The 20,864-nt window shown below is 39.2% G+C and overlaps 1 protein-coding gene across 2 annotated transcripts in view; it reads left to right on the top strand.

Annotated features, from left to right (window-relative positions):
- The window catches only part of RELN (reelin), a 270,732-nt gene that overhangs the window by 66,461 nt on the left and 183,407 nt on the right, over positions 1-20,864 (top strand). For both annotated transcript variants that reach the window (XM_057364499.1, XM_057364500.1), the window contains exon 3: positions 11,016-11,151. In XM_057364499.1, the coding sequence (XP_057220482.1) occupies positions 11,016-11,151 (136 nt within the window). The remainder of the gene's footprint in view (positions 1-11,015; positions 11,152-20,864) is intronic.

The following is a 20,864-nucleotide window of genomic DNA, read 5'->3' as shown; positions in this document are numbered from 1 at the left end:
TTTTCTCCTGATGGGTGCTATTCTGCCTTCAGAGGGCAGAAATTCAGCCTGCTGATTGTGTTGGCCTTCTCTTTGTAATACACCCAACATCATGGTCCTTTGCTGACCAGGGTAGGAGAGGCAGCATGAAATTGCAAAGAATTGGATCATTGCATCATTTAAGATAAAGGAGGCAAATTAAATTACTGCACATTTTGCAAGGGAAAGGGAACAACTGCAAGATTTTYTGTTTTGTCCTGTAGTAATCATAAAAAGAGGTGTTAAAGATGCACAGAGAATTAAAGCAATTCTTTGTGTACTTGTATTAAAGGAATTTTTCTTTTTCTTTAATTTTTTTTTTCAAAATATCACAGAAGTCTGCAAATCACAACTGATATTCCTGTTTTGGTGATGAAACAAAGCACAGTGATATGTAACAGGGAAATATTTTCATTTTCGAACTCTAGGTTTACTGAGTAACTGAATATCAAAACTTCTGCCTCTATTCTCCATGTGCATTTCTCTGGTACCAGTGAGGTGACACTGGCTGGGATCATGCTCATGGGGGTCAGTCAGGTACTGGTGATGCATGAGGTCCCAGCCAGGCTGGCTGTCCCCTCTGGGCTCCCCTGTCCTGCTGCTGGTGCACAGCACCCACAGAGAACACATTCACTCTCACAGGAATGCTTTAGTGCCGTGCCACCACGAGCAGCCTGCCAGTCACAGCATCCCAACTTTGGTACTTCTGTGCTCTAGAAGCTGTCAATGTAATAGATGTGTGGCTAAAAAGGAGGCATATCTGGCAGGTTTCATCCCAAAATGTCAGAAAATCTGTGGAGCATACAGGTGGTGCTTCCTTCCACCACTAATTTGGTCTGGACAGACATGCCARTGGATTTTAACCAGCAGCTATGAATTTCAGCACAGTTTCATAAAACAAACTCATACAGATTGACAATTTTAATTGAAACTCCTCTGTTCAACACACAAAAGCATTTTTCCAGCCCGACTTCTCCCTTGCCTTTCCCACCAACTTGGTCCGTCATTACTCTGCTGTCTTCACCCCTTTGCAGAGGCTGAGAATGRCCATGGTGCCCTTATGCAGCTCTATTTATGGTTCTAGTTTTTATATTTATGAATTCTGAGGAATTTGTAGCAAACCAGCACTACTGTGTCACTGGTGTCAGCTGCTGAAAAAAGGCAAACATCTCGACTCTTGATCACGGTGTTACAGACGCTGTAACGAGCGCTTACAAACAGCACATGTTTTAGTGCTTGGCCATGTTCAAACGCATGAAGATAAAACCAGTCTGTCATTACCTCAGCTGGCTTTTCCCTCACAGATGGATTCATCCTCCCTGTGTGCCTGAGCAGATAGGCTTTTGTGAAGCTCAGCTGTCCCAAAAGTCTCCCACAGACTGTGGGACTGGCTGTGCCACAGGTCACTTCAGTGTCCCAGCAAGGGCCTGGGGCTGTAGGAGACCTTTCATACTTCACCCTAATGTAGGCATTGCTGAGGGTGCTGTAAACCCAGCTGTGGGAAGGGGGATGAGCAGACCTGGAGCACCTCCAGGATTGCTCCTCTGAATGAAAACTGCCTCTTGTCTCCAGCTCTGTGGAGACATCGCAGCCAATGCTGGTGAGGGACAGCCCATGGCTTCTGTACATGTTGTAGTTTTACCCCAAACTACAGTGAGCCAGTCACTTTCCAACCCCTTCTTCACCCCATGGGATGGGGAGGAGAATCAGAAAAAGGTAAAACTCGTGGGTTGGGATCAGAACAGTTTAATAATTGAAATAAAGTAAAATATAATAATATTGAAAATTAAAAAGCAAGAGAGAAATAAAACCCAAATGGTGCCCAATGCAATTGCTCAACACCCACTGACTGATACCCCTCCCACCCCTGAGCAGAAAGTGGCAGCTTCTGGCCATGACATTCTATGGTATGGAATATCCCTTTGGCCGTTCAGGTTAGCTGTCCTGGTCACGCTCCCTCCCAGCTCCTTGTGCACCTGCTCAYTGTCAGAGCATGAGACACTGAAAAGTTCTTACCTTGAATGTCAGGACTACTGAGCAACAACTAAACCATCAGTGTGTTGTCAATGTTATTCTCATACTAAATCCAATACACAGCACTAGGAARAAAACCAGCTCTATCCCAAATAACCCAGACAACACTATATGGTTTCAAGTTGACTTTCAGATCATCTGGGATAAGGAATTGGAGGATAAAACAGGATAACTTCCATAACATTACTCCAAAACAGGAAGAGATGTGTGCAAATGATAAATACTCCATCTGGAAAGATTTATATGGAAGTCCCTCTGGTTTCATTATGTAGTTATTGTTATTGATTGGTTTGACTGACTTAATTTGCCTTGGAGGAAACTATCAATTTTAAAACATCAGAGTTCACCAGTAATGTTGATAACAGAGATATAAAGAGCAATTAGGGACAGTGTAAGTGCAACCAAGATATGAGGTGCTGAGTGAGTCCCGCGGTGACTGAGGCAGGGATGGCAATGTGGGCAAATGCAAAACATGGCTGTGGGCAAGGGATCAAAATAGAGGAAATGCCTTACAAGGCAGACTGCTGCCAGAAACCATTAAGTTCATTTAAAATAAATTAAAGAGAGACTTAGGCTTTTGTAGGTAAAGCCATTATCCCAATTAGTCATGCTAGGCTATAGAAGAGCRAACAGGATACCAGGAGGTGTTACCAGCAACCGTAGAGCCAAGAAGGGATGTTGTCACTGTACAAACCACTCAGCCCAGCACAGCTGAGGCTGGGGTGAAGCTTGGTTAATTTAAAAAATCCAAACAAACCCTTTGGAAGCTACTGCCTTCAAAATGATGCTTTATAGATCCAGTCAGGATGGATCTGCTTATAGATGAGTGTTGGGCAGTTACATTTTTACTGAGCTGTGTGGTGATTTTCTAGTTATTGCACATAAATGTTTCATTTTATGTTCCTTGCTCTGGTCAGCAGGGAGATTTGGCTGGTTCATGGCTCTGTTTAAGTGAGCAGGTCARGATTAAGTTAAGACTGCTGGTTCATAGTTTCATCTCTACTAAAGCAAATTTGGGCCAATTCCAGGGGCTCCAGTGCTCTTTTGGTAAATTGTCGCTGCTGTAAGGAGAAGGATGTGGTTACTGCTGGCTCTGAGGATGAGCCTGGTGGGAGCAGATGTCTGGCATGATAWCAAGGTGTCCCTTTGTCACATTTGTCACTGGTATAAGCCCTATCAAGTGGAGTGTCTGATGTTTGGCTCCTGGGACACAGATTTATGTTTGCAAACTGGGAAGAATCAGAACAATGCAATATTTTTTGGAAGTTGTACAAGAGCTGCTCATATGGATGAGACACCAGCCAAATACAGTAACGATTAAAAAAAAAAAAAAAAAGTGGAAGCAAACCAGGGACAGTTGCTTTCCTTCCACAGGATAAACTGGAATTGGGTGCTTAAATAGAACACATGAAAAACTAGTACAGGATGAAGGTATCAGCCTAACAGGTTTCTATAAGGAAACATGCTGAGACCATTAAGAAAACATTTAAAATAGATTTTGGCTCAAGCCTTTAGAAACAGATTTTTTTCTTCTTCTATATTTCAGCAACACAGTAGCTTATTAGCATTTTCTATTTATATTACTGCTGGTCCCTGTTTACTGTTTCTAAATCTACTTGCCTCGAGCACTTAGTGCCGTGCTGCTCTCTATGGAGCACTTAGATTTCAGCAGTAAATTGTCTTCTCATCCCTTCTGACAACAGCCTGCAACCACCAAAACGCWGCAGACCAGGGTCTCACTACCCCATTCCCCTGACTCATGGAGCAAAATCACACATTACACAAGGGACTCATTCAGGATCCTGGGAATTATGATGTAGAAAGGGGATATTCTCTTCCCATTGCTCCACAATTTCCATATGTGTAACTCCTGTTTAAAAAGGTTTAATGAGACCAGTACTCATAAATCCCTGAGATGAAATTATAACCTTAAGTGGCTTCTAACAAAAGGCTGCTCAAAAGTTTTGATTAACAATCCCTTTAAAGTAGAACATTAAAARAGAGATTAAGCAAAAATATATCCTCTTTTTCAGAGCAAATTTTCAAAAATCTGTTCACTAGTGGTTCATCCCTGCAAACCTGTGTTTCTAGTGAAGGTCTTACTTCAGTAAATGTTCAAAAATATGGATATAAAGCACTTCTATTTCACCTAAAAGCCCAAAATGAACTGAACTGAATCCCAATTTGTGAATGTAATTCAAATGTGAACTTGAAATAAATTATTGTTTTCAGAACTGTAAAGAAAATACATTTAAATTTCACATATTGAGCAAAAGCACATATAAAATCCATGCTTCTTATCTCAAGTGTGAGTCACTTCAGCCCAGTGGTACTCTCTGAAGAATCAGGTTGCTCTATTCAGGCTCTGGTTGTCTCCTGACCACAGAAAGAATTATGGATTTTACTGACAGACTTTATTAGGACGTTATACACTTGTCTGGTTTTTTTTCTAATGTTCTTATTAACATGTGGCTGGTATTTCCCCCCAGCATTGCATATGCTGAAAGGATTTATTATTTAATAATGAAGCAGTAAAAATAATAATAACAATGAAACCAACACCTGAGTTCAAGAAAGATAAAGCTAACATTTACTGGGTAGAAGAATGTGCCTGATGATTGCTGGTCTTTTCTTCCTTCATACTGTTTAATAATTTATCAAACCTTCCTGACCCTTAATTGATCACAAGGTTACCAAGTGCTTTAGCAGTCTGTTACATTCTGTCAAATGAGATGTGTTTTTCCTGTGAAGCAGAATGAAATCACCCCCCAAAAATCAATTGGTACCAGCGTATTTTAGCTGGGTGGGCACAGTTCACCTAGGGCCTTATTCTGCACTTTTWCTCCCATTGAAAGGAACTGCATGGTTAATTTTGTTATCTTTAGCTGGCTACATGCTTGGGTAGAAACTGCATGAGTTTCTAACTATATATTTGCATTCATGTTTTAGAAATTGTAGTTACCAGCTCTATGTATTTTTTTAACTCCCAATGGTGCTTTTTAACACAGATTATTGATGATTTTCTTAAATGTATTTGGGATTTTTTTTTTTTAAAGACAAAACCCACCAAAACCGGGAAGCAATTTGATTTTCTTCCCACCATAAGTTCTAAAATGTTGGGATTTACGTTGCAGAGTCCTGAAAGGAGTTCATAACAGTTTAAGGATATTGCTCAAATAGTCTTCCAATAACTAAAACTAAGCCATTATTTTCCTCTGTAGCATTCAGTGAAAAGATATTTARTTTTTATATGTTTACAGGTKAGGTGCAAAARGGTCCTTTAAACATCTGAAGAYACACAGGWGGGAYGTTCCTACCTCTGAAAATGTGGTCYGAAAGGCACAGCTTTAAATAGCACTTTGTGTCTATATACATTCAGATTTTGGCCTAAAAGCTCCTCAAGGCCTCTACTTGGCTTTCTGAGAGTTCAGGTCTTGCCATCCCCTGGTCCAGCTGTGCTGCAGCCTCTGCTGCTCCTCAAATAATGTGGAGAGGCTTTCCCACGGCTTTCCCTTAACTTGCAGGAGCACTTTGGTTCTACAGCAGTCCTGGAGACCTGTTCTTCAGGGATTTTACTGAGAAACCAGGTTCCTTGTCAGCAGCCWCCAAGCAGTCACTTGTCCCAGCACTCCTGCAGTTGAGTGGTGCATTCTTACATGCAACAGGAGAGTGGGGGCACCTCTCTGTATAACTGATCTTCATAGAGAGGAGATGCTTCTGGAAAGTAAAGACTGTGGGAACAAGCTCCCTGCCAAAGTGATTGCTTTAACTGATAWTAATAAAAAACATGGCTACCAGCATCTGTCCATTTTGAAAAATAATAAAATAATAATAATAAAAATAATCATTCCACATTTCCCCTCAGAATAAGCCCCTGGTGCTTTTTGGGAAAAACAAGTTGCCAACCCTGGTTTGGTTGCTTCAGCATGGGTTTCAACACAGGAGGTGTTTTCAGACACAGTTCCTTTTGCATCACTCGCTGCTTTGTAACACCAGGCAGAGCTGCGCTTTCCTGGTGGATTTGTGGATCAACCTTTGAGATGCTASAGCCTGGATGGAGAATGTAGGCCTCCAGCTCTGTTTCCTAAGGGAAAAGTTGGATCCTAGGACTAGGTACTTTATTTTTACATAATGCAAAATCTAATTTGAAAGTGCCTGTTTCTAAGTTAAAGTTAATATCTACTAATCAGGAATTACTGYTTCTCAAAGACCCCAGAGTTATTTGGTTACTTAGAGATTTTTCTTCTTGGTATTTCATCAATATTTTATGTTTGGCATTTTGCTATGGCTTACATAAAGCTTTGAAAATAGAAGCATGCAGCAGATACTCAGTTTAGAAGCAGCAAAGCCAAAATGTGGTCATTCCTTTTACACCTGTATTTAATGTTAACTCTCTCCTTTAACATCATACTCAATTCCTGTAATAAATAGGAAATGGTACACTACCTGCAATCTGGTTCATCACTGGAAATTCTGTTGAGCCTTAGCCTTAATAGTGGGTTTACCAAGGACCTTGACATGCAGATGAGCTCCTTGTATGAAGTTCTGATTTAGAAAGCTGTTTTCTAAGAACGATATGTCATATAATACGGAACATTATGTATTTACTGGTGAAAGTCAGCGCTATTACAGATCCGTATTTCTCAGACTTAGAAAACAGAAAATGAGGAAACTTTCCTTCATTTATCTGTACCATTAGATGCTTCTCAAGCTCCACCAGTAGAAAAGATCATCTTCTGGCTTCCAGGGGCCAAAATGGGAGAATGCTTGCTATAATCTATGGTTCTCCCTTTTGGAGAAGCTGCACAAGGTGAAAGTAATAATGAGTTCAGGATCAAAATTTGAATTTGGRCATTTGTGGACCACCTAAATCAGCATTTTTAAATCTCGCTTACCTTCCTGTATGCCATATTATAAAAGAAGGAAAATATTTCCATGCATTAGCTCTTAAAGCCCTACTAGTGAATCTGATTATCAATAAAATAATTTAAAACATTTAAAAATTGAAGCTATATATTTGTCATCTAACTTTACCTAAGATTTTCCTTTCAATATTTTTTCTCTATCCTTGCATATCTTGCATTTATTTTATCCTTTGAAATCCCCCTCTTTACATAGTTCTTTGATTCAGTGACTATAGGTAGAGTACTGAATAGAGCTAAGCACATTTTTTTAAAGGTTGCACAATAAAAACAGCTGCTGAGTTCCCTCTTGAGAGGGACTGAGAATGTCTAGTTCCTCTCCTAGCAGTGCTGTTGGCAGGTACAAAACATGTCTGGGATTTGAATGGTTATAATGGTTATACTGATTGTACAGAGGCTCCTAAAGCCTCAGAAATTTTAGGGGCTGGAGAATCTAGGAGGTGCAGATGTCTGAAACATGTCATTATGATGAGTGCACACTGTAAAAACCAAGGCAAAAGCAGTTCAGGGACATGTTAACAGCTTCTTTACATGCAGCACATTTTAGACCTGTGAATGTGTAGCTCCCACAAAACTTTGAACATTTCATTATTCATTAAGTCACATGGAAACACTTGATTTTTTGCTAAAGTGTTTATAGGGTTTTATACGGGAAGATCTTAAAATTTTACCATAAGAATATTAGACTTGAGTGTATACAGTTACACTGGTCACAGGGTGTTGGGGAGATACCTATACACAATATTTACCTGAGCCACTCTGAAACAGGCAAAGGTACACACAGGATACAGCTTTGTTCTGAGAGCTGCTGTATAATCAGGCTTGTCTTGYAGTCATTTAGATTTTTTGCAGCAGAATATTGTTTCACATTTGTTCTTTGATTTGCTACGGGGCAAACATGTAGCCTGAGAAGCAGCTTGCCAGTTTGGAGAGGGGCTGGAGGARAAGGGAGGAGGTGCCTTCCATGGCAAGGGACTGCAAAAAGACTGGAAGTAAAAGGGTGAAATAACATTATTTGCAATTAATTTAGTGAGTTCTTAGTATYAACTGTATTTTCCATTTCTTTTTTCATTTTTATATTTTTTATTTTCACCTTTTCAATAACAAATCTTGRGATTTAAGCAAAAAGAAGTTCTTTAATATTGCTGCCACTCACTGAAGTTTCAGTATTTAATTGTTGTGAAATATTCTGAAAGTTGTGRACTCCTAAGTGATTGATGTACTCAGTAAAATACAAATGAGGATCTCCCAACCAGCAGATGAGGAGGGTTGTSTTTATTGTAAAAATTATAACAATAGATTATTAATAAAATACAAAGGTAACATGGTGATAAAATTATAAAATTGGAATTTTGTATGATTGCTGCACTATTCGCTGATTTTTTTTCTGAAAAAAATTGAATGAGTTGGTTTTTTCATTGTTTAGAATTTATTCTAGTCACTGCAAAGTTGTTCTTTTTTTAAAACTGTAAATCAAAGGAAAAAGAAATTCTCCACAGATGTTGTATGTGTTTGATGTATTAGACACATTTTTGCAGTATACTGCCTGAAACCTAGGGAATTCATTAACTCACAAGTAGCTGCCAAGGAGGGAAGCAGCCACATTTCCCAAGCTGATCGGCCGGTCCCCTGGCTGGGGGATGTGTTAGGGCAGCCTTTGTCCTCCCTTGTATTTGGCTGGCTCTGGAGAAAGGAGAATTTAATCAAACCGAAGGGCTGTTCCTGYTTCTCCCCCGATAGCATCTGTTATTTAATTAACCTGATAGTCTGTGGCTGCCTGTTCCCCACTGCACAGCCAGGGCATGGTGACAAGAGCTGGTGCTCTGCAACAGCCCACAGTGCTGAAGTCACTGGTTCAGCACCAGCTCCAGGGAGAGGGACAAGATCCACGTCTTTGGGAAAGAATCAGTTACCACCTTTCACCCTGGGCAAAGCAAAGCAGTTGCCTGAATAGCATTTGCTCTGTGAGGGACCTCACAGGTCCCTCTCTCTGGGCATATTTTTGGACAYATCTGTTCCAGCAGAGCACTGCTGCAGGACTTCAGCAGTGAGAGCAAGGCAGTGAGCCTGGGCACCAATCAAGTGGGATTCCTTAAGGATGTTAAAGCCACCCCCTCCCAATTAACCAAGAAAGGTAAAGAAATTAGTGCATCATGGCAAGAGATGGCCAAACCTCATTTGTATTCTAGTCTCTCTCAATAAAGGGGAGTCAGTAAAATACCATCTCTCTGGATTTCCCTTCTACTGATCTCCAGAAAAGAGACTCCACTCAGCATAGCTTGAGCCTTTTCTCAGGTCATTCTGACACAATGAGCTCCCTCATCGTTTGGGGATTTGAGCTGTGACTATGTGAAAGACAGAGAATCTCATGTGTATTCTCAGTGAGGAACTGACTGAAAAACCCTGAATGAGGAGGTTGTGGTTGTTTGTAAAAGGTACAGGCATCACTACCATCACCTGCTGCCTTCTGTCACTCCTGGGATGGATTACTTAAATTCACTGTGGCTCATTTCTCCCTGCACCCCACCCACCTCCTCCCCCCCACCCCCCCCCCACAAAAAAAAAAAAAAAAAAAATTGAAGCTGTTTTAGAATTTCATAGCCCTGAGGATAAATAACATCCATAACCTTGAGCTGTAGTCTGTCATCCTCACCCGTACCTGACTGGGATTTCTGACGTTGCTTTTGGTCTATAAAATGCGAATCGGTTTGCTTGTGAGACAKCCCCCACTCCCTGCAAGGTGCTGCTGGCATCCAGTCCCTGGGGACACCAGGTGGAGCAGTGTGTTTGCATTAGCAAGGACTCATCCCCGTCCTTGATGTAAATCTCTCACTTGCAAACTCCTTCCTCCTCTGAGACTTACAAGAAATTGCTGCATTCACATTACAGAAGAATTGCCATCAAAAACAGTARTAAAGGATTCTGAGAGGCAGAGATGGGTTTTATTTCTGTGTTGTTGTTTGAATTGCAACAAGCAAATTYGGGAAGTACCAGCCACTATAAACTTCGAGATGCAATCACCAAACAGCTSATAGTGACCTTTTTGAGCACGGTGCTGCCTGCTGCCATTCCCTTTTCCTCTTGATCCTATTATTAATGTTTCAGCCCATGTCACTGTTTTCTGAAATGAAGATCCRTTATTTGAAGTAACTTGGAACAAGGAATTCTCTTCTGATAACTGCATTTAAAAGAATAATTTCATCGTTTACTCTTTCATGTATTAGGAGTAAAAGTGTAGTGATCCACTCTGGTGAGATTGCCTTCCTTTAAGCCAAAGGGTGTCAAACAAACAACTAAGTTTGCATTACTTTGTAGAAAYCTACAAAAGGGCTCCAAGGGGAAAAAGATTGCTGTGAGACATTGTTTTATGTTAAAAAATATGATTCTTTTGTCTAATGATGAACTGCAGTGAATTCCAGAGGGAGGCATTAATAGATGATATTTATATTCGTTCATGTATTAGAGGCATGTATGTAAAAGAAATAAAAAAAAAAAATCAAAGGAACATGTACTGTTAAAACTGTGGAAGGTTGCTGCTTTTATTTCACATCAGAAGGGTTCAGGAATCCAGAGCTCATCTGTTTTTTCCAAATAGATGTCTTCTAAGAGATAATACCTTTCTTTAAGAGCTTCATTTTTTCTTATTAAAAGACAGTATTTTTTTTGCTTCAGGTGTTATTCTCTTTTAGATATGTAATGGGTGTAAATGAGCTAATGAAATAACTGATATAGAGTATCTGCGATCCAGCTTCTCCTTCAAAAATGCAAATAATTCCTCTGGTATTGGCCTCATGAACACTAATAGCAGTAAATACATGGAGCCTTGCAGTAAATGCAAAGTCAGCCTTGGCTCAAGCAAAGGCCAGCTTCGGTATCCTCATTGGCATTAGTTCTAATTACTTGGTGGCATACCCCTGGGGTTTTTTTCATTCCCTGTTGCCGTGATTCAACACATGGCAGATGCATTTCTCAGTCTGTTAGCACCTTGCAATGAGCCATTAACACGTGTTACTGTTCTTTTCCTCTGTGTCTTTCTCACAGGAATTATGTCTGACCACCAGTTTGGAAACCAGTTCATGTGCAGCGTGGTGGCGTCCCATGTGAGCCATCTCCCAACCACAAACCTCAGTTTTGTCTGGATTGCTCCACCTGCAGGGACGGGCTGTGTCAACTTCATGTACGTACACACAAAGCCATGAGCAGAAAATCACTCTGGAGATAATGAAACGATCTAAACTGCTTGTGCTGTCTGGATAAAGGAGTCAGTCAGAGTGCCCTGCCAAGTGTAGACTTTAATTTGAAGTCAGAATATTGAGTTCTTCCTGGCTGAAGAGTTTCTGTGCATATTAGGACTTAAAGCACGTAGGGAGTCTAGCATTTAGAAGAAATGCATTCTTCTTAGAAATTAATCATATCATTGATCCTTTAAGTACACAGCTCATTTGCACTGACCCAGCCTTATAACTATTGCATTTAATATGAGTTAGAACATCACACAAATACATTATTCAGACTGTAAGCATCAATATAAAATGCAAGTATTTGACAGTAGCCATACTCAAGTACTTACTGTTCCTAATTATAAAACACTCTCAACTTCTGCTGAACCAAGAATAACCAAGAGGGTTTTTTTGATAATTTGTTTTAAAGACATAAGATATCATTTGATGATTCAGTACCATATAAAGTTCCAACAAAAGAGCTTAGCCAGAATTATTAGCATATATCTCGCTATACTTTATCTTCAAGTAATTTCTGCTTATTTGTCCCAGAATTTTGATAGACGAGATTTGAGATAGAAAATACACTGAGAATGCAGTTGAAAGTAAAAAATATTTCAAGTTTGACACGTTCAAAGAAAAACAAGTCAGACTGCTTCCTAATTCAATAAGTCAATAATTGCAAGATTTTAGAGACCTTTTCTGGTTTCTCTAACTGTCCTGTTGTCAAAACAAACCTTCTATGAGTATTATTCCCTTTCAGTCTATACTGGGATGCAGCAGGTAAGTGCCCCACATAACCAAGCTGTTTTACCATTGTATAAAGTAAAAAATGAGCAACTGACTTCTTTGAGAACATAAGTTGCTGATGGTGAGCACAGTACCTATTGGTGGCTTTACCTCTGTCTTTGATATTTCGTCTTACCTACATAATGCATTTTTTGTTTTTGCCTGTACTGTCAGCATACATTATTTATTAGCAGTGATGACAACGTCAAGACATTTTTTTATTTCTGGCTCTATTTTCTTCTAAAYATCCAACATTAAATTGGGAAAAAATAGTTTTGATGAGTGGTAACTAAATTGTGAGAATGTATTTGTTGCACATATAACAGTTGTATATACTTTGAGAAAATCTGTCAACTATGAGWTTTTTTCTGTGGAATATATGTGAATTTTATACATCCTTTATGTCCTTTCTAAAAATAGTTTCCTTTGTTGATCAAGTTGAAGCAGCTAAAATTTTTKCTTTGAGCTTCCTGTACATCTTCTCTGTGTACTCTTGCTTACTCTCTTTCTTTCTTGAATTTTTTTGGTTTTCCTGGTATTCAAGAAATAATTGTTGAATTGTTGGTCCTAACTTGTGTAATGTATTACTGTGAATATATTTGTTTATGAGATGTGACCCTCCATTGTTGTGGGTTTTGAGGTCAGTTTTTAACCAGTCATTCATTTTCCTGTGGCAGATTTTTTCCATGGTTTTGTACTGGGCTTTTTGTTCATGTTTGCCACTACTGAAGAAGACTTGACAAACAGCTCTACAGAAATACAAATACTACTATGAATGCTGATTTTCATTTAAGGGAAATTAAAGGGATATTTTCTAAGGCAATGACTGCTTGCCTATCTTGAAATCCATGGAAGGTTCAACTTTGGCTTCAGTGGAAACAGAATTARACCGGCATTGAACAGTTTTGGAAATCCAATTGTGGAAAACCAAACCCCTGTTTAAGTTATAATCCACCTGTCTGGCATTAACACCCCTGGTAAAAGGGTGGTGTTTGCACTATGTTATCAAAGTCCTTAGCCATAATAGCAGAAATCTGAATTTATTGTTGTCTATGTTAATTCCAGCATTAAACCTATGTCTGGCATGACTGAGAGGTGTGATCCTGGACTGAGAGGTGTGATCCTGCACTGAGAAGCCCAGCACCAGCTGTTCCCAGAGTCCTTGACTCTCAGTCTTGATAGCTTTTCAGAATCTCACCCCATGGAATAAGGATACTCCACGGGTGATGCTGTTTTGTCTTTGAGGATGAGCAGATGATGCAGTTATATCAGTTTGGTTTCCCAGAGAACAAATTCACACCAGAGTGGAAGGCTCAGCTTCTCTGAATTTGCTGTTTACTCCAGGATCACACTTGTCTGCAGGACTTCTGTGTAAACGTGATCATCAGTTGAAGGAAATGTAAAGAGGAGAAATATGTTTTACCTCTAATCCTCCTCCTCAATTTTTCTTCAGCTGCCCACACTTTCTTGCYTCAGCTGGTGTTTCTCCTGCTTACTAAATCACAAGTTGCAGTAAACAAAGCTATTTTTGTGGTGCAGTTCTAGTCTGCCTACCTTACCCATTTCCCTGACTGCGAGAGTTCCAGAGGACTCTATCTTGTTTGCCTGTCTTTGTGCTTTTAAAGCAATTTATAGACAAGATTTTTTAACCTTTTAAATTAAATAGATAACTTAAATTTAATATAGATTGCATTTATTATATACATTGAATTAATTTTTGGTTTAACAGTATAAATTGAAAGTATTTGCAAAAGATACATGAATTTAAAGACTCTGACAACAGTGCAGTATAGGTAAGAGCTCCCTATGCTGTTTCTTGCCAATATGTGTGTGATTCAGATCAGCTCATTAGTCTTTGACCTCTCTGGGGATGGATAATAAGGTTATTAATTAGCATTAGCTTTGACGTGTGGTTTTTGAGCGTTGATACCTCTCTGTGGACAATTCTCAGGAGGGCCTGGACAAAGGTCACCAGGCAAATTTCACAGGCCAGTGCACAGCTAGCTTTTATTATTGCACACACTATTGACCTGTTCTGGCTTCCACTGGAACACTGGAATTCTGTGGATGTGACACAAAGAGACCTCCCTGTAGGGCATCATGGGCAAAATTCCCTTTCACTTCTTCTGTGCTTTTCGGTGTCTTCTTCTAGACCTCAGTTCTGAAAAAGACTGAAGCTCTAAGATATAAGATTTGTGTGGTGATGCTATGAACCTGTCCTTCCTTCTGCCTCCTGCGTCCATTGATATCCAAACAAATGTGACTAAGGGATTCAGATATCAATATACCAAGTTTCATAAAGATCAGTAGCCAGGCAGATAATTTATACCAGTAAATTTTGATATTCCCAGCAATAATTCTGCCTGCTACAACATGATTTATTTATAAGCTGTCAGAAATATTCCTTCCATAAATGTTCCAGTTCCCAGTCCACCCTGCGTTTCCCAGTCATGGTGAAGGATGATTCCTATCCACATTAAGGTTACTAAAAMAGCTGGTGCGGGACACACAAGGTGTTTCTCTGTTGCAGGAAGGAAGTGCAAGTGAAATTTTCATGTTCTGGGATGAGGGGAAGTAGGAATGCTRTGGGGAGGGCTGTGAGGCACAGCTCTGCAAGGAAGATGGGCTTATTCCTGTGTATGTGAGATGAAGGGCCACAACAGATTGGGATTCACACCCCATACACCAGCTTGCAGCACAGCACTCAGTTTCTTCCTCCTTCCCTCTGGAATATTCCTCATCTYTGCAGTTTGATGTAGTGCAGTTATTTCCATTGCACACAGCCTATGCCACTGCTGGATCTAACTGTAATGTTACCTGATGGAGCTTTGCATCTTTCCTTGGCTCAGTGTTTCCCTCAGCAGGCCTTGTCCCCAGTTTTACCAGGAAAAGGGATGGTGCAGAGCCCAGTTCTCCATGGGGGAAGGAGACTGGAGCCAACCTGCTTCCATGCAAAATGAGGCAACAGCCATTTTTTTACACTGATTGTGTGCAAACCTATTTTCACTCTGTTGGGGATTTTTTCCTTAAGGTACCTTATTATGTCTACTAAATAAATATTAGAAGTAACTTTTTTTATGAAATACACTTCTAAGAGAAACACTGAAAGCTGTCAGTGTTTGTTCCTGTAGTGTGTTTTCACCATAGATACCTCCAGCTAAGTTGAGGAAATAAAAGCTAAAATACATCATTTATTGCAGAATAGTTTTCTTAGCAATAATTTAGGACTATATTAAACATAGTATTGAGCACCAGGGCCTCSCAAGCAAATTGCCAGGATCTGCAAATGCTCTTTACCACAACAAAATCGTCGGTCCTCCTTTACACTAACAAGTCATTTCTCTGGTTGTGTGCAAATTTGTAAAATGTTATCTTCCTAATCCTTCAGCTAGGTTTCACTGTTTGTAATTTCTGCTCTAAGCTCACACTAACCTAGTTAAAGCTCAGCCTGACAGCAGGGATAATAATGGCTGTTAAGCAGGRTGGCACGCTGGGCTGCATCTTAAGTTGTTAAGCCTGTTGTTTTATAGATGGCTTAACTTACTAGTTTTCAAAAGTGATAAAGCTGACCTAAATAGCAAAAGCATATTGTGTTTTGACCACCTGTGTGGTTTATTGCAGAAGATTCAGCTATTGCATTTAATGGAATTGTAGGCTGGAAAAAAAAAAACCGCATTTTTCTTATGTAACCATTTATGTTAGTCATCGAACAGGTGTTTCATAGTTATGATAGTGTCTAAATGTTCACTATGACTTCTATTAACAGAGGGCTGGACTTCTGTAAAGCTGCCTGCCTGAGTCTAGGCAGTGTTTAATCAGCTAGTGAGTACTAAAAGGTGCAGTCACATATTGCGTGACACCTAATTAGCACAGCTTGTGGTGCAAACAGCTCAAAGGGAATAGCTGTGGTGGTGTCCCATATGAACACAGAGGTAAGAGAGCTGTGGTGGCTCAGGCAGGGCACTGGCACATCGCTTCTGTTGAGGCAGGAGCAACTGGTTCTCAGCACAGCTCCTGGAAAAAGTTTGGGACTGAATGCTGTGGCAAACAGCTGAAGTGCTGTAAGMAACTTGAAAGAAATTTTCAAGAAAGGAGATGTGTTTTTCAGAGAGTATGCCTCTTCCCATAATTACCTTAGGTTACAACTCCTTTCTGGGAAGTTTGAAGTTCTGTTCCAGAACCGGTCTTTTCACGCCCATGTGTTCAAGCCTGTTTCAGGAATTGGCAATGGTGTTAATGTATGAACTCAAAATATCATCCTGTACAAACACTACAGAAGATAAAGACTGTGATTGAGAGAGTTGGTTACCTATTTAAAGCATTTATAGAAAACCTATGAAATAATTATGGAAATATTGAATAAACATCCAARAAGATTACAGGCTTTGCTATATTAGTGCTCTAGCCAGGGTGGGAAAGGTTTATATTGTCTGAAGGAACCACATTCCCCTGGTAAACCACTTAGCTAAACTCTCATTTAAGATATTGTTTACTGTGTTTTTTTCAATTGCTTGAAAGAAATACAAAGGATAATCTTCAAGATTAAGTTAACAATTATGTTTATACACAATGATAATACACACAAATAATAACATAAAAGTAAACAGAAAATAACATCTATCAGAAGTGAGGTCCCTTAGGTCCTTTGCATTTATATATAATAAATCAAATCTTGATTACATGGTCATGTAAGCTTTTCTCCCTCACGTTGTTATGATGACACGGAATTGAGCAYTGAAATATATTGCTGTTGACAGCATCCTAGTTTCTGCCATGATTTGAAATCTTTGCATTCAGTTGAGGAGTGTGGCACAACACATATGGAAACCTTAGAGTACAGACAGCCTCAACTCTGGGGTTTTGTAAAGCAGCAGCTCCCTTCTTCAGATAAGTGCTGCATTTCTCCTCCTGCTCTTTACWGCAACAAAAGGGTGAAGCAGGATATTTCATACTGCTCTTTGTGATATTGGTGTGGACTCTGAGCCCGGGGTTGTACAGGCAGCACCACAMAAGAGACAGTCATTGTTTACTGTCAGGGTAGTTCCAGCATTAGTCCAGTGYTGCAGTAATTTTTATTTTTCCATATTGCTTATAACTATGCCTTGTAGGAAAAAAAAAAAAATCATCAGTAATTGTTTCTTGCTGGTGTGTCAGTCTAGTGGAACTATGAAGAAAAATTACTCCTTTGCTTGGTTTTCCACTTCCCTGGGTAGAGGCATTGTTGTGCCGTCAATCAACATTATGTGTAATATTCTGAAAATCAGGAGCCAATATTTGATTCAGATCTTGGCTCTGCTCTCATGTCCCATTTTGATGTGGTGCCCAGATCGCCTGCTTCATCTGTGTTTGCTAATTTCCAGTGAAATGCAARCACTCTGCATGGAATCACTGCGGCTCCTCTATGACCTCAAAAAAAGAAGACTCATCTGACTATGCAGAATTAGATTTAACTTGTCTCTTAGTTTTGTCATAGTTTTGTCTATTTTGTGTGAAGCAGACAGAGGTGACCAATGAGAAATTGTGGGTGTTGTCTGAAACTTTTTTAACAGAAGATGGTAGCACAAAGGGTGCTGTGATGGTGAGTATTCAGAAGAGTTCAGAGCAGAGCAAGAAAACCATAAAGAGAATGATTTCACCTAGTTTTCYACTCCTTGAAAGAGGTTTTCATCTGTTTTCAACTGCATACAGGATATGTAGATACCTCCAGGCAGGTATCTGTAACTCCCCTGAGGGTCAGTGGGTGTGCAGTCTGGTTCCAGAGACATCCAGGGCCTGACATTCAGTTCCACATCTAGGGAGAGATACCTGCAGGGCTAGAAGGTCTTTATAGCTCTTCAAGCTTTCTTAGGATATTTTAAATTATTTTAATACTTTTAGGCTGCAGAATTTAGACTTAGATCTCCACTGACCAAAATGGATCACTGGCTACGTAGCTTGCTTGTAGGCCTTTATATAGGCACATATTTTAAAATGTTTTAAATGKGAATTGGAATCCCACCCAGACAGACTCAGCTGCCTAAACATGACCCTGTAGCAAGTCATTAAAATGAATTTTTCATCCCCACCACCCTCAAMAGTAAGTAACTTTGTCTGCGTCAAGAATTTCCAATTCTGTTCAACAGTTGAAATCTCCAGAAGGGTATRAATAAAAATGGCAACTTTGTAAGGTTCATAAAATCTTGCAACKTTTTTTCTTTTTCTTTTATTTTTTTCTTTCTTTTTCTAATCTGTTGTATAATATTCTCTCAGATGACTGATACTCCTACTAAAAGCCCACTTTARTGAGAGGACTGCTCAGTTTTTAACYTTTWCTCCTAGTTTGCAGACAACTGGCCATTTTTGATTTTAGACTCCTCATGCTGTTTAGTAGGTACAAGAAAAGCAGAACCAATAAAGCCAGAGAAAATGGCCATGTGAGCAAGTATTTAAAGTAAAAGCACGTGAAAATTCCATTGGTGTTAGTTGAACTTCACTCCAAAGATGAGCAAAAAGCATAAAATGCTAGTTCTATCAATGCTTTGTAATGCCAGAGAAGAAACTTCTGTATTTTAYCATATTAGGATGGTTTATTTTCTTTGTGTGATACAAATTTATTGTATCGTGTGCTTATAATGAGTGACAGCAGAAGAAAACTCAGTTTAGCCTTTGGCATCTCTATTAAGGTTTTATTATGGCTTCATATAGGACTCTGGCACTTCCTGCATGAAATAAAATAAAATTTAGGAATTTTCTACTGGAATTATCTAAATAATAAAATTATCATGGTAAGAATTACTTCCCTTCTTACAAGTGTTCATTTAGCAATTCTAGAAGCAGAGATTAGATTTTACTTTCTTCCCTTTCTGCACATCATTCTCGTTATTTTTGTGYACAAGACCATCAACCACAATCTGTGGTTCAGTTATCAGTAACTGTGTTTAAAATTTTCTCTTGAACTCTGATAAAAATGTCTCTGAAATTTAACCTGAGGGTGATTTTTCAGAATGTATTTTGGTTCATCCATGGCATAAACCTCTGCTTCATTCAAAGCATTGCTTTTTCTTCCCCTTTTCTCAAGATGGCTGAATTYTGAAAACATGAATGGAGTACAGAACATATTATACATACTTACTCCCAACACTTTATTTCCACTAGCAGATTTTTCTCTGTATCAGAGCAATTGAATGAAATGGGTTTTGCCTCATAAAAATTGATCAATAATAAACCTTTCAAAATGACATCYTAGAAGAAATATGCTTAATGAAATACCCACAAAACAGTTTTTGGGAGTTCTTTTGGAAATGTTAGCTATAGAAAGAGTGAGTATTAAACATGCATGGAACCATTCTCTACAGGTGGATATGTAGTGCRTAAAACATGAGTACAGGCAAAGGCAGAGGGCAATTGTAAGAGAGRTAAATTTCAGTACTGCAGACAAGCCTGTACGACAAAATCCCATGTCTGCATGGAAGCCCCAGGTAACTCTGGAATGTCTCCTGGCTGACKGATCCTTTCAATGCCATCTCTTAAGCAGATAATGTGTCCAGTGCATGAATGAGCTGTAGGTAAGTGCATTGTCTGTGTACTTCTTGGGAAGTCCTTGACTTCTTACAAGGGACAGTTGCTAAATAACTTAGTGAAGAGCCTGATCCTGGGAGGGGCTGAGCACTGGCCTTGATCCAACAGCTGTGTTCATGATGTCATCAAAGGCACAGACAACACTTCTCATAATTTTTAAAATTTAGGCCTTCAAGTTATTTGTTTGAATTTTGCTTTGTTTGTGTACACAGGCAAGCACATGTAAGGATGTTCTGACCATATTCTCAGTTCACACAAATCAACTTATTCTTCTCACCTTATTTGTTTGGAGGAACTTTAATAGAGTGATCTACAATGTATTATGTAGACATGCAGTAATATTCAGCAAGAAAAAAAAATCTCCCTTTGTACAACAATGGTCTCTGCACAGTGAGTTCTAGCAAAAGTTAGAAAGAAAACATTTGATCAGCTTTTGCTGCCCTTACACTGAGAGAAYTTGAATTTGAGTATTCACAATGACCAGGACCTCAAACTAGCTGATAGAATGAACTCCGTCGTACAGAAGAGTTATCACCTAGAAGAAGACTTGAAGATGCTACACTAATTCAAATAACAATCACTTTTTATTTCAAAGCATGTTTATTGAAGTATTTCACATACCATTTTCTGGTTCTTGCTGCCAAATGGCTGTTTCCATTACATATTTTACAAGTACAATGGCCCTGTAACATTGTATTTTAGGATTRATGGCATTATTTTCCTTATTGCTCTGGAGTGTCTTGAATCTTTCTAGTTCTTGTTAGAAGWGTAGCAAATATATTTTCTGTTATAGCCTTCCAAATATTCCTTTTAGATCAACATAAGCTGTTTAGCTCAAGTAGTAATGTACAGTCACTAGAGCCATTTTCTGTGAAAAATGCATTTTTAAAGTCTTAAAGAGTAAGCAGCTCTTCAGCAATCTCGATGATTTCCCACCCAAATAGGGACGAGTTTAAAATAACAATTTTGAAGAAACGAATATTCGAGGAAAGTCAATCTCTGACTTTATTTTCAGTACTTCAGTCATCTGAGGTCAAATTTTGCCCACATTGAACACATTGCTGCAGTCAGGAACTAAAAACAGGCTCCACAAATTCAGCCTGYTCCTATCACCATTAGTGTTTATGCAAAGGATTATAACTGATATGAACAAATTACTTTACAGAACCCACTTACACATTCAAAGAGCAATGTCCTAAACATCCTAAAATACAAAAAATATACAGTAGAAGCACTCCAAATCAATAYCACAGACAGTTTGGCAAAGCAGTGAAGATGTCAGGGCAGTAATTTGAATGATGGTTTAACACGCAAATAGAGAGAG

Source organism: Malurus melanocephalus, unplaced genomic scaffold (genome assembly GCF_030028575.1).
Source record: "Malurus melanocephalus ecotype Western Australia unplaced genomic scaffold, MMel_1.1 scaffold_39, whole genome shotgun sequence".
NCBI lineage: Eukaryota > Metazoa > Chordata > Aves > Passeriformes > Maluridae > Malurus > Malurus melanocephalus.
Note: the sequence above shows the minus strand (reverse complement) of the source record. Positions and strands in the feature narration are given on the sequence as shown.